Consider the following 22,288-nt stretch of genomic DNA (forward strand, 5'->3'; position numbering starts at 1 on the left):
AAAGACAAATGCACACTACAGAGCTCAGAGCCAAATGCTCCAGGCAATGGAGGGATTACCGAGTGTCTGGTGGCTGGAAATGTCTGTGAGAATGAGTTTTGCTTTCAGAGCTGAGGTGAGGCTGAGCGTTGGGGAAGGAAGACAGGCTTTCCCCAGGGAGGATGCGCACTTATGGGCAATAAGTACTCTGTGGGGGAGTTTTGAGTCAAACCTTGAAAAGATCCTACTAATGGGTGAAGAAGATAGTTTTCTCTTTGTGAATTCCAAACCCTGGCAGGGGGATTGCTGAGGATCCCAGCTTGAGATGATCAGGCCCTTTTCAGTGTGTAGCAGCATTTCCATGAAGGACCTTACTAATAACTAGGAACTGAAGCCAGGGAAGTGGGCATTTCCACCCATGACTGAGTTTCTGCCTCATCTCTGGGAGCTGTGTTGCATCTCTGTGAAAAACCACCTCCCAAGGAGTCAGAAGGGTCTTCAAGGGGCGGCTCCCAGGGCCCTCACTACTCACAGCCACAGGACAAGACCCCTTTGTCCAGGCAGGAGTCCAGGTCACTGGTGTCTGAGGTGGACCCATTCCACCCAAAAGCTGCTTCTCTTCCACCAGAGGTGGAACCACTGCGGCTGCTGACTCAAAACCTTTCCAAGAAGGTTAGACTTTTCTCCTCTGAAAATATTTTATTGATAAAGTAACTCTGAACGTGCTCACTTCCCGCCCAAATGCTATAAAGTCTCCTAGGTGGGCCAAGGACCTTTTGGTGAAAGGTCACTTGGAGGACAGGGCGTCTCACACAGGTGGGGGGATTCCTGGACATGGTAGAGGCAGGTCTGGGGACTGAGGCAGGTCTAGAGGTCCTCTGAGCTCAGCCCCTCTCACTCAGCACCAGAGTGGGGAGTACTTAGTGGTCAGGAGTGGAGCACCTTGGAGCTTTATTGCTGGTGAATGCCAAGGAAAGTGGGGCCCCTGCCAACCTAGTCTTGTAGCTGAGGGCATTCGTCCTCAGGAGAAGAGGTGGCACCAATTCCCAATCGACAGAGCCTAACTGCTGACCTACCCACCCAGAGGCCCCTGGCTGGGGAAGGAGGTGTGGAGAGGTATCTGAGCCAGGCAGGATTGGGGAAGGGTTACAGTGTGCAGGTCTCGGGCAGAGTGGGTGCCAGAAGGGGGCGTATGGCATGGACAACCAGGGGGCCACCTCTTCACAGGTCTATGGTATCGCTGCCCATGCTCAACTCGTCGATCTGTCGGCAGGCGTCCAGATACTGCGCCTGCAGCAAGGCCTCTTCAGCCTGCAGCTCCGGAGCAGGCTCTGGGGAATCATGGGAGGGTGGGGACAGGGCCTGGTAGAATCCTGAGGCTGGGAGGCTGGGGCTGCTTCGCGAAGGTCGCGGGGGGCTGAGGACACAGACCAGCGGGCAGCGAGGGGGCCTGTCGGGGCTGGAGCAGAGCAGCATGGACGAGCTGTCCCGTGAGAGTCCGTACAGCGAACCGGATGAGGCACTGCTGCCCGCGGGCCAGGCCCGCGGGGAAGGGAGCTCCGGAGGCGCTGGGGAATCAGGGGTCTCCTCTGGCCTCTCGCTGGGCCCCGCGGCCCGCGTCTTCGCCCGGAGAGAGGTGGTGCGGTAGAGGCCCAGCCCAGGCGGGGCTTCCTCGAAGGCAGGGCCCTGGAAGAGGCCGGGAGCGAGTAAGGCCTCGCTGCAGAGGGCCTCCTCGATGCTGCGCCGCAGGTTAATAGGAGAGGGGGGGCGGAAATCCACCGTGTAATCGCTGCACGGGGAGGAGGCGGGGGAAGGCGCGGGGTGGGCGGCGGCGGCGCCGGCGAAGCCCCGGCTGCCCTGGAGTAGGAGGTCGGGGCCCGGCTCGGCCAGGGCGCACAGCTGCAGCAGCTCCGCCTCGCCGCGAGCGATGGCGCCGCCCGGGGGCTCCTTGTCCGGGGGCCCCGGGGCCCAGCCTCCGGGCAGCAGCGGGGCGGCGTGGCCGGGAGACAAGCGGAAGAGCTTGGCCCAGCAGCGCGGAGGCACGCGGGGGCTGCAGAGGGCCGGGTAGAGGCCCAGCAGCGCCAACGGCAGCGCGACGCCCACCTCGCCCAAGCGCAGGCCTAGCTGGAAGGCCCACCAGGGCCAGGGCCCCTCCAGGCCTGGCTGGCCGCCGTAGCCCAGGGCGTGCAGCACCTCGTAGCCCTGCAGGGCCCCGCTCAGCAGCCCGAAGGTGCCCGCCACCGGGGCGGTGCGCGCCGCGCGCCTCCAGGACTCCCGCGGAGCGAAGGGACTGCGGGCCTGCGGGAGCGGGGTGGCGCCCTTGAAGCCAGACCCTCCCAGGGGCGCCCCGGCCCGCCGCCGCCTCCCCCTCCAGCAGGAGAGCGCCAGCAGGAGCCCCGAGAGGAAGGCGGAGAGAAAGGCGTGCAGCCCGCGAGAAGCGAGCCGCAGGGGCCGCAGCGGGCGGTGGGCGGCACTGCCGAGGGCCGCGGCCGCCGCCAGCCCCAGGCCCAGGAGCAGCAGCGCGGCCAGGCCAGCGGGGCACCGCGGCGGGCGCGGCCGGGCCAGCAGCAGGCAGGCCAGCCCCAGGCCACACGCCAGGCAGGGCAGCGGGAGATCCTGCAGCAGCAGCCAGGCGAGCGCGGGCAGCCGGTCCCGGTGCCCGTAGGCGTCGTAGAAGAGCGGGAAGGCCCGCGTGGTCCCGGCCGAGAGCAGGAGCAGGTCCAGCAGCGCCAGGCAGGGGGCGCCGGGCGGGCAGCGCCAGGGCAAGAGGGCCAGAGCCAGCAGCGCCAGCAGGGCCACTAGGCCGAAGAGCGCCCCTACCCCATACACATGGGCCTCCCAGGCCAGCCCCCAGTGAGCTCTGGCCTCTTCCCAGCCAGCCTCCAGGGTGAAGAAGAAGAGGGGCAGCGAAGCTGCAGGGGGCTGCTCCGCGTGCTCAGGCAATTCTCCAACGCTGCAGGACCCTGGCCCACACTCTGGCTGCACCGAGGGGTTCCCACGGCTGCCTGGAGAGTGGTCATCTGGGCCAGTAGTGGGGACGGCAGCATCTGTGGACAAATTGAGCAGCTGAGACAATTATGCAGCCCTGACCCTGCCCATCCCACAGCCAGTAGCCTGTATGCCAGTCAGAGAGAGTCTGTCCAGGAAGCACTTGTCTTAATTATGAGAAGTCACTCACCTACCCGCCTCTCACTGCCCCTCCCCCATTCAAATTCCTCATGCTTTAGTCAGATCTCCCTCACCTCCCAGCTCCCTGCTTTGCTCCTTTCCCTTCATCATTCTGTGGTTCTGCTCAAAAGGGTTTCAAAGAATTTTTACAACTGGAAAGAACTGTAGAAGCCCCCTCACCAGAAAGGAAGCTTTATGAGAACAAGGATTTCTGCTTGTTTTGCTCACTTCTGAGTCTCCATACCTAAAACAGTGCTTAGCACATAGTTGGTATTCAGAAGGTATTCATTAGGAAATGAATCCTTTTATTGGCCAGATACTGAGGCTTCAAGAGGCAAAGTGATGTGTCCAAGGTCACAGAGGAGCAGAGATGCAACTAGAATTCGGATCTGAATCCAGATCCCTTGAACCCCTTTCTGCTATTCCAAAGCATCTTCCTACTAATTTGCTTACCTCTTGATCTACACCCCTAACTTCCAACCCCCACCGTGGTACTGGAAACTTTCCCTGCCCTTTTTCACCTGCTCTCCCCTTCTCCTTGTCTCTTCAAGGAAGAACTCTCTGCGCACCGTCCCCCCCCCCCCCGCCCCCTCCCCCCCACACACACACACAGAGCAAGGGTAGAAGGAAGACGGTCCTGCCCCAGCACTCTGAGAAGACAATCCTCCTTCACTGGCCTTCCTGTCGGCTATACCCTCAATCCCTTGGGCCTGCCCATGACTATGGCCCCCACCTTGACTCAACCACAAATCCATTGGTCTAAGGTTCTTTATACAGACACCCCTTTGGTTCTCACCCTATTTTAAATAAGGTGATATTGAACCCCCAGGAAGGAGCAACTGGGGAAGATCATAGTGGGATAAAATGCCATCTGAGGGAGGTGCTCTGGGTTTGCTAACTCAAGCCCCCTGCTGCATCCTCTGCTCCCATAAATCTTTCCCAAATTCCCTGGGGAAAGCAAAGTCAGCTGAGAATGGGGAGCAAGTTCCCTAATTCTACTCTTCTGGAACAAGAGGAGAATTAGAGTTAGACCCAAGAATTCTCCCCAGTGCCAGGCAGCAAGGGAAGATGCGGGATGCTGAAACTCTCCCTGCCCCCCACCTAGCAGGCTCAGCAGATTTACAGCTGCAGGCAAGAATTGAGGCAGAAAGGGTGGTGATGAAGGATGGGGACAGCCTAGTGGGGTGGGGAGGTGGATAGGAGCAGCTGTGCAATGATGGGGGAGGGTCTCCTGACAACCAGACTTCTGCCCCAACTGCCTGACCATTGCCAAGCCAGACAATACAGGAAGACACCAGAAGCAGCCCTCCCCAGGCACTGCCAGCTCATGCTGGGGACATGCCCAAGAGACCAATCTGGAGAACAAGGAAAAGGAGTGAAGTGTCAGAAAACAGCTTTGGCAAAAGGGGAGGGAAAACTGGACCTGGAAAACTGGGGTGGGCAGACAAGGAGCAGTCAAAAGTTAAATACATGTTCTAGGAACTAGAACAAATGTACAACACTCTTACAAGGTGGCAAAAATATAGTGATGCATGGGAAATATACAATTAATGTAATTTATAGACTATAGTTAACAGCAAAATTGTAATATTTGTGCATCAGTGTCAAAGAAGATACTATATCAGTGCTAAGAGTCAATAATAGTGGGATATGGGATTTTTTTCTTTTGGACTAAGGAAAATGTTCAAAGGTTTACTGGGGCAATGACTGCACATCTCTGTGATGAAAGTGAGAGCCACTGAGTATACACTTCGGATAGAATGTACAAGGCATGGGACTATATAACAGTGAACCATGTGATGGAAGATGGACTGTAGTTAACAGTACAAATATGAGGGTGTTCTCTCATGAACTATACCAAATGTACAATACTAATACATAGTGTTAATAATAGGGGGTGTATGGAAAAAATATACCAAGTGTACACTATGGGCCATAGTGGTAATAGTTTGATCATGTTCTTTCATAGTCTGTAACAAATGTTCCACAACAATGTAAGATGTTGGTGGAGGGGTGATGTATGGGAATTCTGCACATTATGCATGATTGTTTTATAAGCTCACAACCCCTGTAATAAAAAACAAGTTAAATACACACAACTCAGTGCCAACTGCACAAAAATGGCAGCATGCACCCTGGTTCCAATTCCATCACATTCCTCAAATTTGAAATGGGTACAAGTACCTAGCATGTAGGGCTATTATAAGAACAACTGAGACAAAGTGTGCAAAGCTATGTAGAGTGCCTGGTGCATAATAAGCATTCAAAATATTGCAATGACAGACGAAGGCCATTATATATTTTGTCAAAACCTATAAAATTGTGCAGTGCAAAATGTAAACCATAAGGTGAATTATAGGCCATGGTTAGTAGCAATGCTTCATTGACTGTAACAAATGTACCACACTAATGAAAGATGTTGTTAATGGGGGAAAGTGTAGAATGGGGAGGGGGTGGGATATATGGGAATCCCCTATATTTTTGATGTAACATCTATGTAATCTAAATCTTCTTTAAAAGTAAAGAAAAAAAATAACCATTCAATATATGATTGTGGTATCGTTATTGGCTAATGTTCATCACTGATCAATCATCAGTTTGTATTTATGTGAGAGCATACATTTCTGTAATTAAGGACTGCTGTCTATGGCAAAAGTTCTTTGCACATCCTAAACTTTCTTAGAAAGACAACAGTTCGCCAAATGAGTGAGCATCAATATACTGTCTCACTTTATGAACTCTGTTTGAAGAACACCATTCTGATGGGCTAAACCCTAACCACCTAAAGGAGACACAAGTCACCAGTTAAATGAGGAACCATTCAGCTGGGAATAGATGGCTTGCTGATGAGGGATGGGCATCCTTCTGACGTTAGCCGGATAAACTACCCACACCTCCTCCCTCACACCTCCATCTTTGGTCTTCTCAGGTGCCCTTGCCTAGCTCACTTCCTCTATAAAATGAAAGGGTTTGGTCTTTCCTTGACCTTTGTGGGCTCAGCAAAAGGCAGGGAGGCCGTGATCAGGAGCCCCTCTGTCTGCACAAGCTTGTCACCCCTTGCCCTCTCCCCCTTGCTCACTGTACAGACATGCTCTCAGAGGTCTGCTCCACCTCATCTTCCAGCTCCACTTGCACCACTGGGCCACAGGAAACTCCATCTCTCACCTCTGTCCCAAAGCATTATGACAACTAGAACACATTCCAACAATCACAAGAAGCCAGAAAATGAATGAAAAACAGAAAGTAGACAAAGTACAGGCACAATTCAGGTCTCAAAGGAAGGCCTTCTGAGTTAGGAGCACTGCTTCCAAGTTCAGAGCATCCCCATGTGCCCAGCACTGTGCCAGGTGTGGGTGGGGACAGGCAGTAGAAAACCCTTCTGCCTTTGAAGGGTCCATTTCTGGGACATCCCCAGAAGGAATCTTCAGTTTCCCCAGAAGACAGGGCTCTGGCCTCCTTTCCCAGGATCCTTCTCCTGAGCAGGCCTCCCTCCAAGGTGGCCCCATTCTAGGCCTGCTGCCCCTCTTAGCCCCAGGGGTAAGGGAGGAGCTAGGATGTCAACGTGAGTAATCGGTGAGGCAGGAGCAGGCTGGAGAGGGGTAGGGGGTGAGGAGCAGGCTCACTTGATGTGAAAGCCAGGCCTGATTATCCACCAGCTGCCCAGATCAAAGGGCGGGGGAACCACATAGCCATGCTGGATGCCGGATGCTGCAGCCTGTTTAGTGGCCTGGCCCCATCCCTTTCCCTCACCCACCTCCAAGATCATGGGGAACTGATACTCTTGGTAAGGGTGATATTCAAAATATTTAATGACTGGAATGGCATAGGCACCAGCCAGTCAGAACAGACGCCAGCCAGGGTGGCGGCCCGGGAGTGGAGGGAAGCTGTCAGGGGGCTAAGGGCAGTGGGACTCAGCAAAGCCTTTCAATCCATTCACAACCTGTGTAACTCTTCTGGGGTGTACAGCCTGGATGCAAGCTCTGCCCAAGAACAGCCGGTGAAGGGCCAAAGTTAACCCCACCTAGGTTAGAAAGATCCCAGGGGAGACACAGAGAGACTCTCTTCATCCCCAAACTGCCCCTGTCCCCAGCCCCAACATACACTTCTGGTCTGGGCGAGGCCCATTGGCCTTTCCTCCAAGAGGCCTGCAGCCCTCCTGGGTTTATCCAAGAAAAGCCAGGAAGAGGCCTGGTTCCTGCAGTCACCAGTGAGAAGGGGGAGTGAGGGTGGGGCGGCCAGCCTGTCAAGCTGGGCTGCTTCTGATACTGTCCAGATTCATTAAAACTGCCTGGCCAGTGCTGTCACCAAAGCTGACAGACCGCTGGCCAGCATCCTTCCCCTGAGGCCACAGAGCCCACCCCCCATCCCACAGCAGCCCCTGCCCCTGCTGCACACTGAGCTAGACACAGGGGGTGGCAGGTCCCTCATCCACATGCCAAAGGATTGCAGGGACTGTCGCTGGAGTAAGAGAGTCAGTTGCTGTGTTAAGTCTGGAGCTGGAAGAAGTTGGGGTGATAAGTGGTTTGCTCTGTGGAGCCAGCTCCTAGTGGGGGTGGCCAAGAGGTTTCACAACCACATTAAACCCCTCACAGAGCAAAGCTGGGCCTGGAGGTCCCTCTCCATAGCTCCTTTGGCCTCACCTATCAGAACCCCAAGGACCTGGGCCCTCTGTCCTGTGAGTTATGTGTTCTGGAGTAGACATGCATGTCCCACCAAATCCTGGGGCCAGGGTTGGGGTATCTGAGAGGTAGGGTCTGGAAGTGCATTTGGGGTACTATAGGGGAAGAAACAAGGTTAAGAACTACCATTTAATCAGCTTCTAATTTATGCCCAGCCTCATGTCAAGGGATTGTTTGTATTATCTAGAATTGCTAGAATAACTGCAAAATAGGAACTCTTATTAAATCCTATTGAGAAAACCTAGGCTCAGAGAGGTTAGATCATCTGCTGAAGGTCACTCAGCTAGTAAGTAAGCTTACAGCTTACTGGACTTACAGAACTGGACTTACAGCCAATTCTACAAGATTCCAGAGCCCGTGGCTTTTCCTCTGCACCACTGGCTTGTCTATGGGGGTGTTCTGAGAGGTTCCATTGGATAAGGGTGGCACCTGTCTGCTCAAGCTCTCTTCAGTGTCACCCCAATGAGGGACCAACTCTGCCCACATGTGACAGCATGTCGTGTCAGATCAGACTGCCAAGGAGAGAGTCCCAAGGTTGGGGACACAGCCAGGCTGTGGAAGGCGGGGTATTGTGCTGTGGCAATCATGAAAGAGTTCCTGTGTCTGTATGCCTCTGATACATTTGTCTGCTTCCTGCTCTGCCTGGGATTGCAGCACTCCCAGAGGACCATTACTTAACTCTGTGTGGGACCTTCCTCAGCAACACTGGTTCTCAGACCATTAATATATATCTCCATGGTGATGATGAAGATAATGGTGGTTGTGATTATGATGACAATGAAATAAAAGGGTCCCAGAACACCAATGAGTGGCTTGCATGTCATAAAAGTTCAATCAATAATTGTCAAGTTCAAATGAATTGAAGAGCTACCTAGTGATCCTGTTGCAATGGAGGTAGAGCTTAGGGAAGCAGCTGGGTCCAGCAGGCTTGGGCTTGAGAGCTTCCTCTCCAGGAGAGACGGAGTTGGGAACAGAGTGGTGCCAACAAATCCTGTACAGGGAACACAGGGGGCTCGAATGCCATCCTACTAGCTGACCACGGCCTCTGGAGCTTTGGAGAAAAGCCCACGTCCTAAGGAAGCCACAGCCCAGAAATTGTAGCCACAAGCACATCGTGCGCTAAGCCAGCAAGGACCAAGCCAGGCTCAGCAAGGCAGAGGACGTTTCTCCAGAGGAGCAGTGCCTCACATCCCAGGGCTTGGGAGAGGCAAAGGGGGCCTCCCTTGAGTCAGGGAACATACAGTGCTTGGCATGTAGAGGTGCTCCGAAAATGTTTGTCAAAATGAAATACACACTCACCTGGAGATTCTGAAACTCCAGAGACAGAGCTCGGGGATGTTGTTGCACTTGGGGAGCTTGGGCCAGAGGAGTTCCGGAGGGGAGGCTGAGTTGTGCCAAAGAACCCTGCAAAAGGAACTGGGGCTGAAGCTGCCTCCTACCCGCCAGGGCTGCCCAGCAGGGGCTCTCCTCAGGCTAGGGGTGGATACTCACCAAAGGGTCCCAAGCGCCCAGCAATCTCTGCCAGGCTGGCCCGCAGGCTGGGCAGCAAGGGCAGGGTCCGATGGCCGAGAGTGGGGGCCGCGGCTGCCCTCAGCGCCACATCGAGCTTCAGCTCCAACTCGCCCTGGTGGGGCCTGGGGGCACTAGATGGAGGTGCCGTAGCTATCAGGGCGGTGTCCCAGGTCCTGGTGCCCACCCTTGGCTGATAGGGAGCAGAGGGCTGGTCCAGGGCCCCAGGGTGGGGGGATGTGGACTCCAGAGACAGGGAGGAGGCCCAGGGCACAGAACTGCCTTCGGCAGAGCCCCACTCTGGGACAGAGTTTCCTGGGGAGCCCATCAGCAGTTCCCAGAGGGAGTCAGTCCTCAGCCCACTGGCGACCTCTTCCTCCCGCTCCCGGCCCAGCCCGGGAGAGAGAGGCTGGGTCTCCGTGACAGGGCTCCCCCAAGCAGCAGCAGGTCCCCGAAGGTGGAATTTGAAATTCAGTCCCAGGTTAAGAGACAGCATAGAGGCCTCACTCTGCGGTGGTGGGGCCAAAGTGGTGAGCAGGGCATCAGAGACGGAGGAGGCAGGCTGCGGGCCCACGAGAGCGGCGAGCAGGGCCCAGCAGAACAGCCCCAGCCCCAGCCAGCCGTGCCCGGCCATGGCCCCACGCCGGGGGCAGGAGTCAGGCCCAGCCTCTGTGGGCAGGGCTCAGTTCTTCAGCACCTTGTGAGCGTGAAGGTCCTGGAGAGAGGAGAGGCCCTATGAGCCCTGGCCGCCGCCCTCTTCCCTTTCCCAAGATCACATGCCCCAGAGAGAGGCTTCTGATCACAGAGACAGGTGGCAGGGGCAGGATGCAAATTGTTCCACCCAAGGAGAGAGAGTGACATGATGGCTCTCCTGGCCAGCATCTTCCTGTACATTCAGGCCCCAGCCCAAATCTCTCCCCTGCAGTTTCCCTTCTCTTCCAGCTAAGGCCCCCTCCCACTAAATCCCTGTCTCCCCCTCCTGCTTAACCTGGGAACCTGGATCTGAAGAGGTCTGATTGCAGCCAGAGCCCTTCATCACTTGACTTTGGCAGAGAGGAAGGATCTGGACTCCCAGACTCAGATTCTTTCCCTCCCTCTCCCCGCCTCTTCTTCCCTTCTTTTCCACCCTCCAATATTTATAAAGGCCTACTCTGTGTCAAGCACCCTTTGGTCATACAACAGTCACCAAGCCATTTGTCACTGATGGGTCTCTACCATCCTGCCTCGGGCCCCAATCTGAGGTGCTGACCCATCATTCCCTCAGGTCACTGGAGCACAGCGTCCTGGGAGGGGCAAAGGACCCGATGAGTGATCTGACAGTGATGGGGAAGGCACCCCAGGCTCTGAGCAGAGCTGCAAGGTGCCGGGTCTGGCAGCTGCCCTGTCCCTTCAGCCCTTCCCATCTTTCCTGCTCCCTTCCCTATAACCCTGGAAGTACTTGGGGGAGGGACAGCTTGGAGCTCTTGACTTCCTGGGAGAGAAGACCAGGCAGGCAAGCTGGGCAAAGGGCTGCGGCCACAGACTCCCAACCACCACCTCCCCAACACCTCCCACTCGGAGCCAGGGACACACGTGCATCTGGCACCCTTACATCACACACAAAGCCACACCTAGCTCCTGTGACAGGCTCACCCACTCACCTTTCACACACCCTTGCGCGCACACACACATTCTGTCATGCTGCGCGCCCCCTTACTTGTACACGGGTTCAGACCCAAGCTCTGTGAGCTCCGGGCAGTCTCTCTCTGTCTCTTGTCGCTGTCTCTTTCCCCCCTCACTGACACACACACAGAGACACGCAGTCTTTCACACTCCATATAGACACATCACACCCTGTCATCCCCCTACACACACGCACACCCCTACTCGCTCACCCGCCCCCCGACACACACACACACACACACACACACTCCCCAGCCCCGACCTGCCCACCTGCTCTGCACGCTCCCTCCCGCAGGAGGGTCTCCTCTGCTAAGTCCCCCGAGAAGGGGCAGTGGCGACCGCCCAGGCGCCCAGCTAGGCAACGCTCGGCAGAGTCTCGCCGTTCCTCTCCGTCGCGCCCGGAATGGAGATCCGGAACCCCGACGCCCCCTGGGTTTGTCCGGAAGACCGCGGCTTCGCCGACCCGCCGACCCGGGTCTGCACCCCGGCCGGGCTCGCGGCCCGCAGCGCTCTCCCGCGGCGGGCGGCCGGGGCTCCGCGCTCTGCGCTCCCTCCCCGCGGCGCCGCCTCCTGGCTCGGAGCCTTGCTCCCCAGCACAGCCGTTCCCTCTCCGGGGCTGCGCGGCAGCCGCGCTCGCTAACGGCTCTCCCTCCCTCCCTCCCTCCCTCTCCCCTCCTCTTCCTACCCACCCCACCGCCCGCGTAACCCCACAGGCTGGCGGGCGGGCGAGCACAGCAGCGCCCCCAGCCGCGGCCGCCTCTGTGCAGGTCGCCCCCCACCTCTCCACGCGCGCTCATTCACCCAGCACTTGCCAATCAGCCGCAGCGAGCGCGGGCGCCTCGTTCCCAGCCTGGCGCCGGCAGTCGCACACTCCCCGGGCAGCCCATCACACACATCCACACTCACGCCTTTCCCGGGAAGCACGCCCGCAGGCCCAGAGCATCGCGCGCACACACGCGCGCGCGCGCATCTCCAGACACACAGGCGCGCTGGACCTGGCAGTCTGTCCCAGGATGGCACCCCAGGCAGCAACAGCTATTACGTGTGTTAAGCCCTTACCACGAGTAGAAGTGTAATAGGCACTTCTTACACTCCTTTTCTCATTAGTTCTCACCACAGTCCTGTGGGTGTCTAGGATTAGTATTATCCCCAATTGCAGATAGCTAAATTAAGACTCAGAAAATTAACAAATATGCAGAAGATGATGCAGCTTGGCAGAGATTTGAACCCAGTCTCTGCCTGCCTTTCCAGCATCTGATGGTTTTCAACAGTGGTATTGCTACACAGGGGGGCTTCCAATACTTCCCAAGTGAACTGCCCAATGCCAATCCACGTGCAACGTTTCTGTTTGCTAAAACTGATCTGTCAGTGACACCTGGAGTTTCAGGAATGTCTGCCAGGAAGAATGGTGAGCTAAACTGCTTTTGAGAGGTGGATTACAACTTGTTTCCAAACAGATATGAGAGGAGAATAGTGAAGTCAAAGAAAAACCGCGCAGCCTCACCGGAGTTTGAGAGTCCAGGCAAAGACTGATGCCGCATTGAAAATAATCAAGAGATAGTGAGGTCACCGTGGATACTCCAGGGACCCTGGTACATTGTAGTAGTGACTGGTTTAAGCAGTGCCGGCTCATTTATGTTGTTTTGAGTCTCTAAATCCCTTGAAGTGTTGGTATTTAAAAATATCCAGAGAATATAAAACACCTGAAGCTCCCTATAAGCTATAAAGCTGCCTCTCAAAAACCAGTCATCTCACGGTAAGCCTAGCACGGTGCCGGCTGCTTTATGAGAGTCCCCTCACTTCTTCCTCATCAGGAGCCAGAGAGGGAGAGATTATTGTCATCATATTATAGCTGGGATATTGCTCTGAACCTCCTTTCCTTCTATTCCTCTCCCTTTCTGCTCGGTAAGATTGGGGGTAGGTGCTTAAAGAGTTTCCTAAGGAAAGCTGCCTCAGTTATTGAGAGCTAGCATAGCACTTTGCCCATGGTAGATGCACAATGAATATTTGATAAATATATAACCCATGAATGAATGATTCTGGAGTCATTCAAGGACTCACTCCCTTATCACAGAGTCCCCCCAACTGATGTAAGATAAAATCAGAAAATAAAATAAAAACAAAAGTAAATAAATACACACACAAAAAAAGATAAAATCAGGCATCCACAGTAGTCAAAGATGCAGCCTGGGACTTATTCTGGGTCTCTCTGCAAAGCACTGCAGACGGTACTTGCTAGATGTACCCTCAGGCAACTGCTCTAGGACCCCTCTCTAGCAGGACTTCCAGTCCTTTAGGGGATGCCTGTAGGCTGAGGACTGGGATGTATTTAGCCTCTGGTTTTTCTCTCATATATTTAATAGAAGTTATCCCCCTGGAGATGTTTTCATTGAATCCTGGTCACAGAAAAGCTCATTTCCTGCTAACCATGTTCACTTAAAGACTTCCAAATTGAAAGATAGAAACAAATAAATCCCAATACATTAAAATAGCAAACCTCCATAACCAAGTAGGGTTATTCCAGGAGTTATATTAAAAATGTATTGAAAAGGAAGGTTAGGATTCTGGGTTAAGATGGTGATTGAATACATACATCTAATTTCTCTCCCTCCAAAACTCCACTCAAACTTCAGAAAAGAGATTTTTTTCCCCCAAGATACAAATCCACAAGGATGAAGAGAGTAGGAGATAACAGTGGCAGAAATTTTAAAAAGCAAACAGCCATGTGGCATGTGGTTTCTGACCTAGTAGCTCTGAAGAAAGAGACATCCCTGACTGGCAGAGGAGAAAATTGAGAGCCAACTTGATTTATACTGCAAGGTTCTCAGAAGGCACAGAAACTGACAGTCCAAGGCAGGTAAAGAGATCACTAAAATAAAGAGGACTAGTGTGAAAAGCAGTTGGATACTTAGCTATGAATAGCGCCCCCAACCATAGCCTACATCACCCTAACTCCAAGCCACTCGGCAGCTGTCCTTCTCCTATCCCAGCCAAAGATGGGGGATTTTCCTATGAAGAAGGTGAAATAGAGAGTATCTGGACTGGGGTAGCTTTAGGGACAGTTGTGAATAGAGATACCATACTGAAAATAAGAGGACTAAATGCCCATGTCATACGGATGCAGAATGTGGAGACCCTGACCTTCTACCACCAGCAGCAGGATCTTTGTCCTCTAGTCCTGAGTATTTCATCAGCCCAAGAAGAAATATCTAAAGATACTGACATAGGGGATTCTCCAGTGAGAGCACCCTGTAGTGGCAAACCGAACCTGTGAGCTCAGAATTTCTAACCATAATCCATCTTAATCATAATACTTAATCTTAATCATGATCAGCAGTCAAGGATTATCAACAAAATCTAATATGGAAGAGAGTGACAAAACTAACAATTAGAAAAAGTAACTTGAAAGAAATAGATGACATAGAGAGAAGAAAACTTTTGAAAGACCGTTGTTAATGTTAATATCCTTAGATAAATAGGAGTAGATACTACATCCATGAAACAAGAACAGAACAATATACAAAGGAACATTTAGAGAACAGTAACAGCAACAATGACATTTTGGAAAACAAAATCATGACAGTAAAAACAAAAGCTTTGATAGGAAAATTGGTAGGTAAAAAGTTAATTAAATCTCTTTAGGAAGTAAAGCAAGCCTACTAAGAAATGGAAAATGCAGGAGAGAAAAAAATAACATTAGAGGACAATTCCAACAATTCAATATCATAATAATAGAAGTTCCAAAAAAACAAAACAAAATAAAACAAAAAACTAGAGGAAAATGGAAGGGAGGAAATCACTGATGAACTAATAAAGGAAAATTTCCAGAATGGACATGAGGTGCCAGATCAAAAGAGTGGGTTCATCACCTTTTATAGAAGAAAATAAACCCAAACCAAGGCTAATTAAAGAGAAGAGTCCACAAACTTCCAGAAAGAAAAATCAAATAATTTACAAAGGATCAGGCTTTGGACTTCTCAGCAGCAACACTGAAAGCTAAAAATAATGCCTTAAAATTTTGAAGAAAAATATTACTTTCAACCTAGAATTTAGACTCATCCAAACTATTAATCAAGAATAAATATATTTTTAGACATATAAGATTTGAAAAAATTTATCTCCCACACACAATTTCTGAAAAAGCTACTGGAGAAAGCATTCCAATCAAACCATAGAGTAAACCAAGAAAGTGGAAAATGTGGGATGAAGGAAACAGGAGACCCTCCACAGGAAAGAAGCAAAGGAATTTCTTGGAAGATGGTGAAGGAAAATCTCAGGATGTGAGCTGTGCACATGGAGAGGGCCACCAGTCCAGACTGGAGCAGAGTAACCAACTCAGGAGGTTGACATGTTGATGGTTGTTATCACCAAGATCCCTGCTGCCAGTGAACCATCTTTAGAAACTCAGGTCAGAATGTGTGGGGAAGGGAAAGCAGATTTGGCTCAATGGATAGAGCATCCGCCTACCACATGGGAGGTCCAGGGTTCAAACCCAAGGCCTCCTGACCTGTGTGATGAGCTGGCCCAGACACAGTGCTAATGTGCGCAAGGAGTGCCCTGCCAGGCAGGGGTGTTCCCTGTGTAGGGGAGCCCCATGCGCAAGGAGTGCGCCCTGTAAGGAGAGCCGCCCAGCACACAAAAAAAGTGCAGCCTGCTCAGGATGGTGCCCCACACATGGAGAGCTGACACAGCAAGATGATGCAATAAAAAGAGACAGATTCCTGGTGTCGCTGACAAGAATACAAGCAGACACAGAAGAACATACAGCAAATGGACACAGAGAGCAGACAACTGGAGGGAAGGGGGGCGGGGAAGGGGGAATAAATAAATAAATAAATCTTCAAAAAAAAAAAAAAAGAATGTGTGGGGAAGCCTGATCCAGACTCCTGCTGTACTTGCTTGATCTTGACCAAGTGCTTCAAGGCCCTGTTACCTGGCCAGAGAAGTGTTCCTATTAACCCAAGAGGAAAATAGGAGTGAACTCAGAAGCAGAGAACACAGAGCAGCCCACCACCCTGACCATATTCCATCCATTGTCTAAGGTCTGACACAGCCTCGCCAGATGCCCTCACCATAGTGAGCTGTTTCCCAGGACTCCTGGATGACCTTGCCCAGAAGAGGTTCTTGCCAGCTCAGGGGAGCCAAAACCATACCAAGACCCAGAGGTTCTCCTCAGCATCTCTTCTCCTGGGAGTCTTCATCTGGTAGTAAAAATTTGTTCTGTCCTTTCACAGGATTACGCTTGCTTCTAAGCACTGTTTAGGAAGACACACATATGTGATGAAACCATAAATGCAAGTGAGGGAAGGATTAACCTAAAAGTCAAGAGAGCCATTCACTGGGGTGGGAGCAGTTATAACAAGAGAGCCAAAATATCATTACTTTGTGAACAACAGAAAACCATTAGAAAAAAACGTAATTAGGTTAAAGCTAACAGGAGACTTGTAAGATACTAGTCATTTTCAACAGCTTTTCCCATGTGGTCAATACATGGAGCTCATTTGATTGTTAGTTTTAAAAGAATACATACAGGGAGCAGATATGGCTGAAGCAGTTAAGCACCCGCCTCCCACATGGGAGGTCCTGGGTTTGGTTCCTGGTGCCTCCTAAGAAAAACAAAAACAAACAACAAGCGAGTAAATGAAAAACCCACTCAAAGGAGCTGATGTGGCTCATTGGTTGAGTCCTGGCCTCCCACATATGAGGTCCTGCATTTAATCCCCTGTACTGGTACCTCAAAAATAATACATATACTTCTTTCCCCATATGTTTTTATATACTCTTCTGCATGTATAATACATTTCACAATAAAAACTTTAAATGTCTTAATATAATTTATCACTAGATAAAGAAAAATACATGCTCTTTTTAACAGATACGCAAAAAGAATTTGGTAAAATTTAATATTCATCTTGCATAAAAATGTAAAAATTCAAAAATGAAAAACGGAAGGATATCTTCTTAATTGAGAAAAAGTTGTATTTTAAAAGAAAAGTTAAGCCCATACTTTTTTTAAAAAAGACTTATTTTTTTTATTTCTCTCCCCTTCCCGCCCCCCCAGTTGTCTGCTCTCTGTGTCCATTTGCTGTGTGTTCTTCTGTGACCATTTCTATCCTTTTCAGCGGCACCGGGAATCTGTGTTTCTTTTTGTTGTGTCATCTTGCTGTGTCAGCTCTCTGTGTGCGCGGTGCCATTCTTGGGCAGGCTGCACTTTCTTTTGTGCTGGGCGGCTCTCCCTACGGGGCGCACTCCTTGCGTGTGGGGCTCCCCCACACGTGGGACACCCCCGCGTGACACAGCACTGCTTGCGTGCATCAGCACTGTGCACGGGCCAGCTCTACATGGATCAGGGAGGCCCGGGGTTTGAACCGCGGACCTCCCATGTGGTAGGCAGACGCTCTACCCATTGGGCCAAGTCCGCTTCCCTAACCCCATACTTAATGGTGAAATATAAGTGTAATTATCATTAAAATTAGGGGCATAAATGTTCTATCAATGCTAACATTTAACTTTGTTTTGCAAGTTGTAGCCATTGCAATAAGATGAGAAGGAAAAGGACGAAGGAAGAAGGTTGTGGAGGAGTACAAAGAGGAGGAGAAATAAACATAAACTATTTTAAAAGAGTAAGAAAAGCCAAAATATCATTACTTTGTGAACAACAGAAAACCATTAGAAAAAAATGTAATTAGGTTAAAGCTAAATAGCCCCATTAATAACTTTTCTAAAGAAGAATTGGAAGAAAAATTTCATAAAATATAGGCAAAATGCTTTTTTTAAAAAAAAAAAAAAGAATAAACACTAAAAAATTCAAAGAACTTACATGAAGAAAACTGCTCAGCTTGATTGAGAGGTGTTAAAAGAGGCCTTGATGAAGGCAGAAACAAATCTTGTTTCTGGATAGAACCTTTCATTATGTTGTAAGGTCATTAATCCTCTCCAACTTGATTTATATGTTTAGTACTGTTAAAACTAAAACATCAGTGATCTTTCTTTTTTTACTTTGCTATAATTATTTTGAAGCTCATCTGGAAGAGTAACAGGAAAAAATCTAAGAATGTTCTGAAGAAGAAAGGTGGGAAATGGGATGTCGGGGGGAAACTTGCTCTTTTGGATAGCATGTGTTCATTTATTTACATACCTATTAAACTATATTACAAAGCTACAATCATTTTTTAAAAAACTGTGATGCTGACACAAGGATTAACAGGAAGGTCAGTGGAACGAAAAGCATGGTCGGAAGCAAGACGCTGATGTGGCAAGCAGCACCGACCAAGTTATACCCCACTTCTCTGGTCTCCACAGCAGTTCCTCCATGGTTGTCGGCACCCCTAGTCTCCAGTTTCTTCCCCACTGCTCCAGTCTGGCTTTCATTCCATGTCTCTGCTAACTCAGCTCTTGTCAACTTATCGTGACTTTCGGGTTGCAGCCGAATCCTGTGGACCTGAGGCCTCTTCTTCCCTGACCTCTGACCTCCCGATTCCCGTGACCACTTACTCTGCCCCCCTGCACCCACTTCTCCTGGCTTCCGAGGCAGGCACTCTTCCTTTACCACTCTGCCTTCTCCACCTGCATTCTTTCCTAGGGTAATCTCATCTAATAACCTGGCTCTAGGTAAAAACACTTACCTCTAAGCTCCGGACTCATATTGTTCAACTACTCCGACTAGACCTCTAAAAGATGCTTCAAACTTGTCGTGTCCAAAATAGAATTCTATTTCCATCATTTATTCTCTCTCACCAAAACAGAAACAGCTCTACCAAAAGAAATTTTCCTTTATTCTTCCCCATTCTTTCCCACTTTGCTTAAGAGCACCACCTTTCAGTTGGTCTAGCCAAAACTCTGTCTTTTATTCCTCTCTTTACTCAGCCCTACATCTAATTCATCAGCAAATCTTGGCACCTCCATCTCTAAAATATTTTACTCATCAACCATTTTTCACCCCTCCACTGGGCACCATCACTAGCTCAGCTAGATTATTGCCATAGACCACCAGTTTCCTCTCTTGCCCATCTAGTCCATTCTTTACCCAGCAGCCAGAATGATCTTTTTTTAAAAGAATTTAATTAATTAATTTCTCCCCACCCCATTTGTTGTTTGCATTTTCTATGTCTATTTGTTGTGTGCTGGTCTTCTTTTTAGAAGGCACTGGGAACTGAACCCAGGACCTACAATGTGGGAGGGAGGCGCCTAACCACTTGAGCCACTTCCATTTCCTGCTTTGTTGTGTCTCTCATTATGTTTTCCTTGTGTCTCTTGTGTCATCTTGTTGCATCAGCTCACCACACCTGCCCATTGTGTCAGCTTGCTGTCTTGCTCATCTTCTTTAGGAGGCACTGGGAACCAAACCTGGGCCTCCCGTGTGGTAGGCAGGAGCTCAGTTGCTTGAGCCACATCCACTTCCCCAGAATGAGCTTCTATTTATTTATTTATTTATTTATTTACTCCCCTTCCCCTCCTCCCACCCTGCTGTTTTTGCTGTCTGTGTTGTCTTCTCTTCTCATTTTTTCTCCTCTAGGATTTACTGGGATTCAATCCTGGAGACTCCTGATGTGGAGAGAGGTTCCCTGTCAACTGCACCACCTCAGTTCTTGGTTTCTGCTGTGCTTCACCTTGACTCTCCCCTTGTCTCTCTTTTGATGTGTCATCATATTCCTATGTGACTCACTTGCGTGGGCACTGGCTTACCATGCAGGCACTGGCCCGGGCACTGGCTCACCGCACGGGCATGCTTTCTTTTCTTCTTTTTCACCAGGAGGCCCCAGGGATCGGACCTAGGTCCTCCCATATGGTAGGTGGAAGCTCTCTCACTATAGCTACATCCGCTTCCCCAGAATGAGCTTTTAAAAGGATAAATCAGATCACATAATTCCCTCTGCAATTACAGTAAAATTCAGTTGCCTTAGGAGGTCTACAAGGCTTACTTACATGGTAGGAAGCGGACGTGGCTCAGTTGATAGAGCGTCCACCTACCATATGGAAGGGTCCAGGGTTCCATTCCCAGGGCCTCCTGACCCATGTGGTGAGCTGGCCCATGCGCAGAGCTGCCACACGCAAGGAGTGCCATGCCACACGGGGGCGCCCCACGTGCAAGGAGTGCACCCTGCAAGGAGAACCACCCCGCGTGAATAAAGCGCAGCCCGCCCAGCAGAAGTGCTACACACATGGAGGGCTGACGCAGCAAGATGACACAGTTTCCCGGTGCCACCGAGGGTACAAGGGGACACAGAAGAACACACAGTGAGTCAACACAGAGAGCAGACAACACAGGGGAAGGGGAAGGGGAAGGAAATAAAATAAATCTTAAAAAAAAAAAAAGGCTTACTTCCATGATATTCATCTCATACAATCTGCCGCTCCAGCCTCCTCTGTCCCATCTCTCCATTCACTACTCTCCAGGCACCTTGCCTTTCTTTCTGTCCTGCAAACCCTCCAAATTGTCCCTCCTCAGAGCCTTTTCTGTTCCGTCTGCCTGGAAGACACTTTGCCGGGATCTTCAGATGACTAGTCCCTCCTATCATTAGAAGATCAACTCAGATGCCACTTCCCATTCCTTTGTTTTCCCTCGCTACCTAATCTGATCCTTCTTGTTTATTTACCTACTGGTTATTGTCTGGCACCCCCACACACACACCCTGAGAAGAGTATAAACTCTTATGTATCTTATTCGACCTTGTATCTTGAGCCCTTAAAAGAGTGCTTGCTTTAAAAATAATAATAATAATAATAAAAACCAAAAGAAAAAAAAGAATGCTTGGTATCTAATAGGTAATCAATTAGTAAATGTTACTTTTGTTAGACAGTTGGATTTATGAGTCTGGAGAGCTCAAGGAAGAAGTCAGATCCACAGATGTAAAATTTTAAATTACCAGCATTTTGACTGCTAGAGTCACAGGAGCGGATGAGATGATCCAGAGAGAAAGTATAGGAAGGAAAGAGGGGTCAGCTTGTGGATGGAGCCTGGGGCGCGTCAACATTTAAAAGTCATGGGAGGGGGAAGTAGATGTGGCTCAAGTGATAAGGCCTCCACCTACCATATGGGAGGATCTGGGTTCAATTCCTGGGGCCTCCTGACAAAAAAGAAGAAAAGAAAGCATGCCCACGTGGTGAGCCCAGTGCCCATGTGAGTGCCTGCACAGCAAGCCAGTGCCTGTGTGGTGAGCTGAGTGCCCGCACAAGTGTCCCTGTGGTGAGCCAAGTGCCTGTGTGATGAACCAAGTGCCCAGGTGAGTGCCCGTGTGGTGAGGAAATGCTCGCACGGTGAGCCAGTGCCCACATGGTGAGCCGAGTGCCCACGCAGAGAGTCGAGTGCCCAAGAAAGCTGAGTGCCCACGCGGTATGCCAGTGCCCATGCAAGTGAGTCATGCAAGATGATATGCAACAAAAGAGAGAGTAAGGGGAGAGTCAAGGTGAAGCACAGCAGAGACCAGGAACTGAGGTGGCACAATTGACAGGGAACCTCTCTCCACATCAGAGGTCCCCAGGATGGAATCCTGGTGAATCCTAGAGGAGAAAGATGAGAAGAGAAGACAAAAAAGAGAGAAATAGATATAGAAGATCACACAGTGAATGGACACAGGAACAAAACCAGCAGGGCAGGGAAGAAAAATAAAATAAAATTCTTTAAAAAATAAAATGAAAGTCATGGGAGGAGAGTGGATGTAGCCCAGTGGCTGGGCACCTGCTTCCCATGCATGAGGTCCTGGGTTCAGACCCTGGTGCCTCCTTAAAAAAACCATGGGAGAAGGAACACTAGAGACTGACAAGGAGCAGCCCATGAGACGAGGATTGTTTTCTCAGTGACATCCTTATATTTCTTTATTGGCATCTCCACTTAGCGGCCTGACAGTCATCTCAAACTTGTTCTGTTGAAATGGAGCTACTTGTTTCCACCTTCCCTGTCCCCCATCTGTTTCCCCCCAGTAAATGGCACCACCACCCACCTCCTCGCACAAGCCAGTCAGAGCATCATGCCTGATTCTTCTCCCTCACTCCGTACTGAATCCATCAGCAAGTCCTCCAACATATGACCTCTTTATTCAAAATCCTCCTCAATACATAAAGACTTCATACAAAGTAACAAGAAAAATATAAAATAAACAACAGGCTAGAGATGTGCTGTCCTGATGTTCTGTTCCAAAGCCCTTTTAAGGAACACCCCCCAGCCCACCGTCTCTGTTTGGGAAGTAATGGTTATGCTTTGTCCTTTCTAGAGCCTCTTCTCGGCCACTAGAGAGGAGCAGGAGCAATTAGCTATGACTTAGGGCCTGTATCCTGATGGGGCAGGACGAGCT

General features: G+C 50.5%; 1 protein-coding gene across 1 annotated transcript; it reads right to left on the bottom strand.

The window, feature by feature from the left end:
* Nucleotides 1–670: 670 nt before the first annotated feature.
* On the bottom strand, nt 671–10,050 carry PRRT4 (proline rich transmembrane protein 4). Its single transcript, XM_004466451.3, has 4 exons — nt 9,318–10,050; nt 9,126–9,230; nt 8,698–8,817; nt 671–3,026 (listed from the first exon to the last, which is right to left on the bottom strand). Exons 1-4 carry the CDS (start codon nt 9,967–9,969, stop codon nt 1,201–1,203), a joined length of 2,703 nt encoding a protein of 900 aa, XP_004466508.2. The 5' UTR covers nt 9,970–10,050; the 3' UTR covers nt 671–1,200.
* Nucleotides 10,051–22,288: the final 12,238 nt, after the last annotated feature.

Source organism: Dasypus novemcinctus, chromosome 5 (assembly GCF_030445035.2).
Source record: "Dasypus novemcinctus isolate mDasNov1 chromosome 5, mDasNov1.1.hap2, whole genome shotgun sequence".
Classification (NCBI taxonomy): Eukaryota; Metazoa; Chordata; class Mammalia; order Cingulata; family Dasypodidae; genus Dasypus; species Dasypus novemcinctus.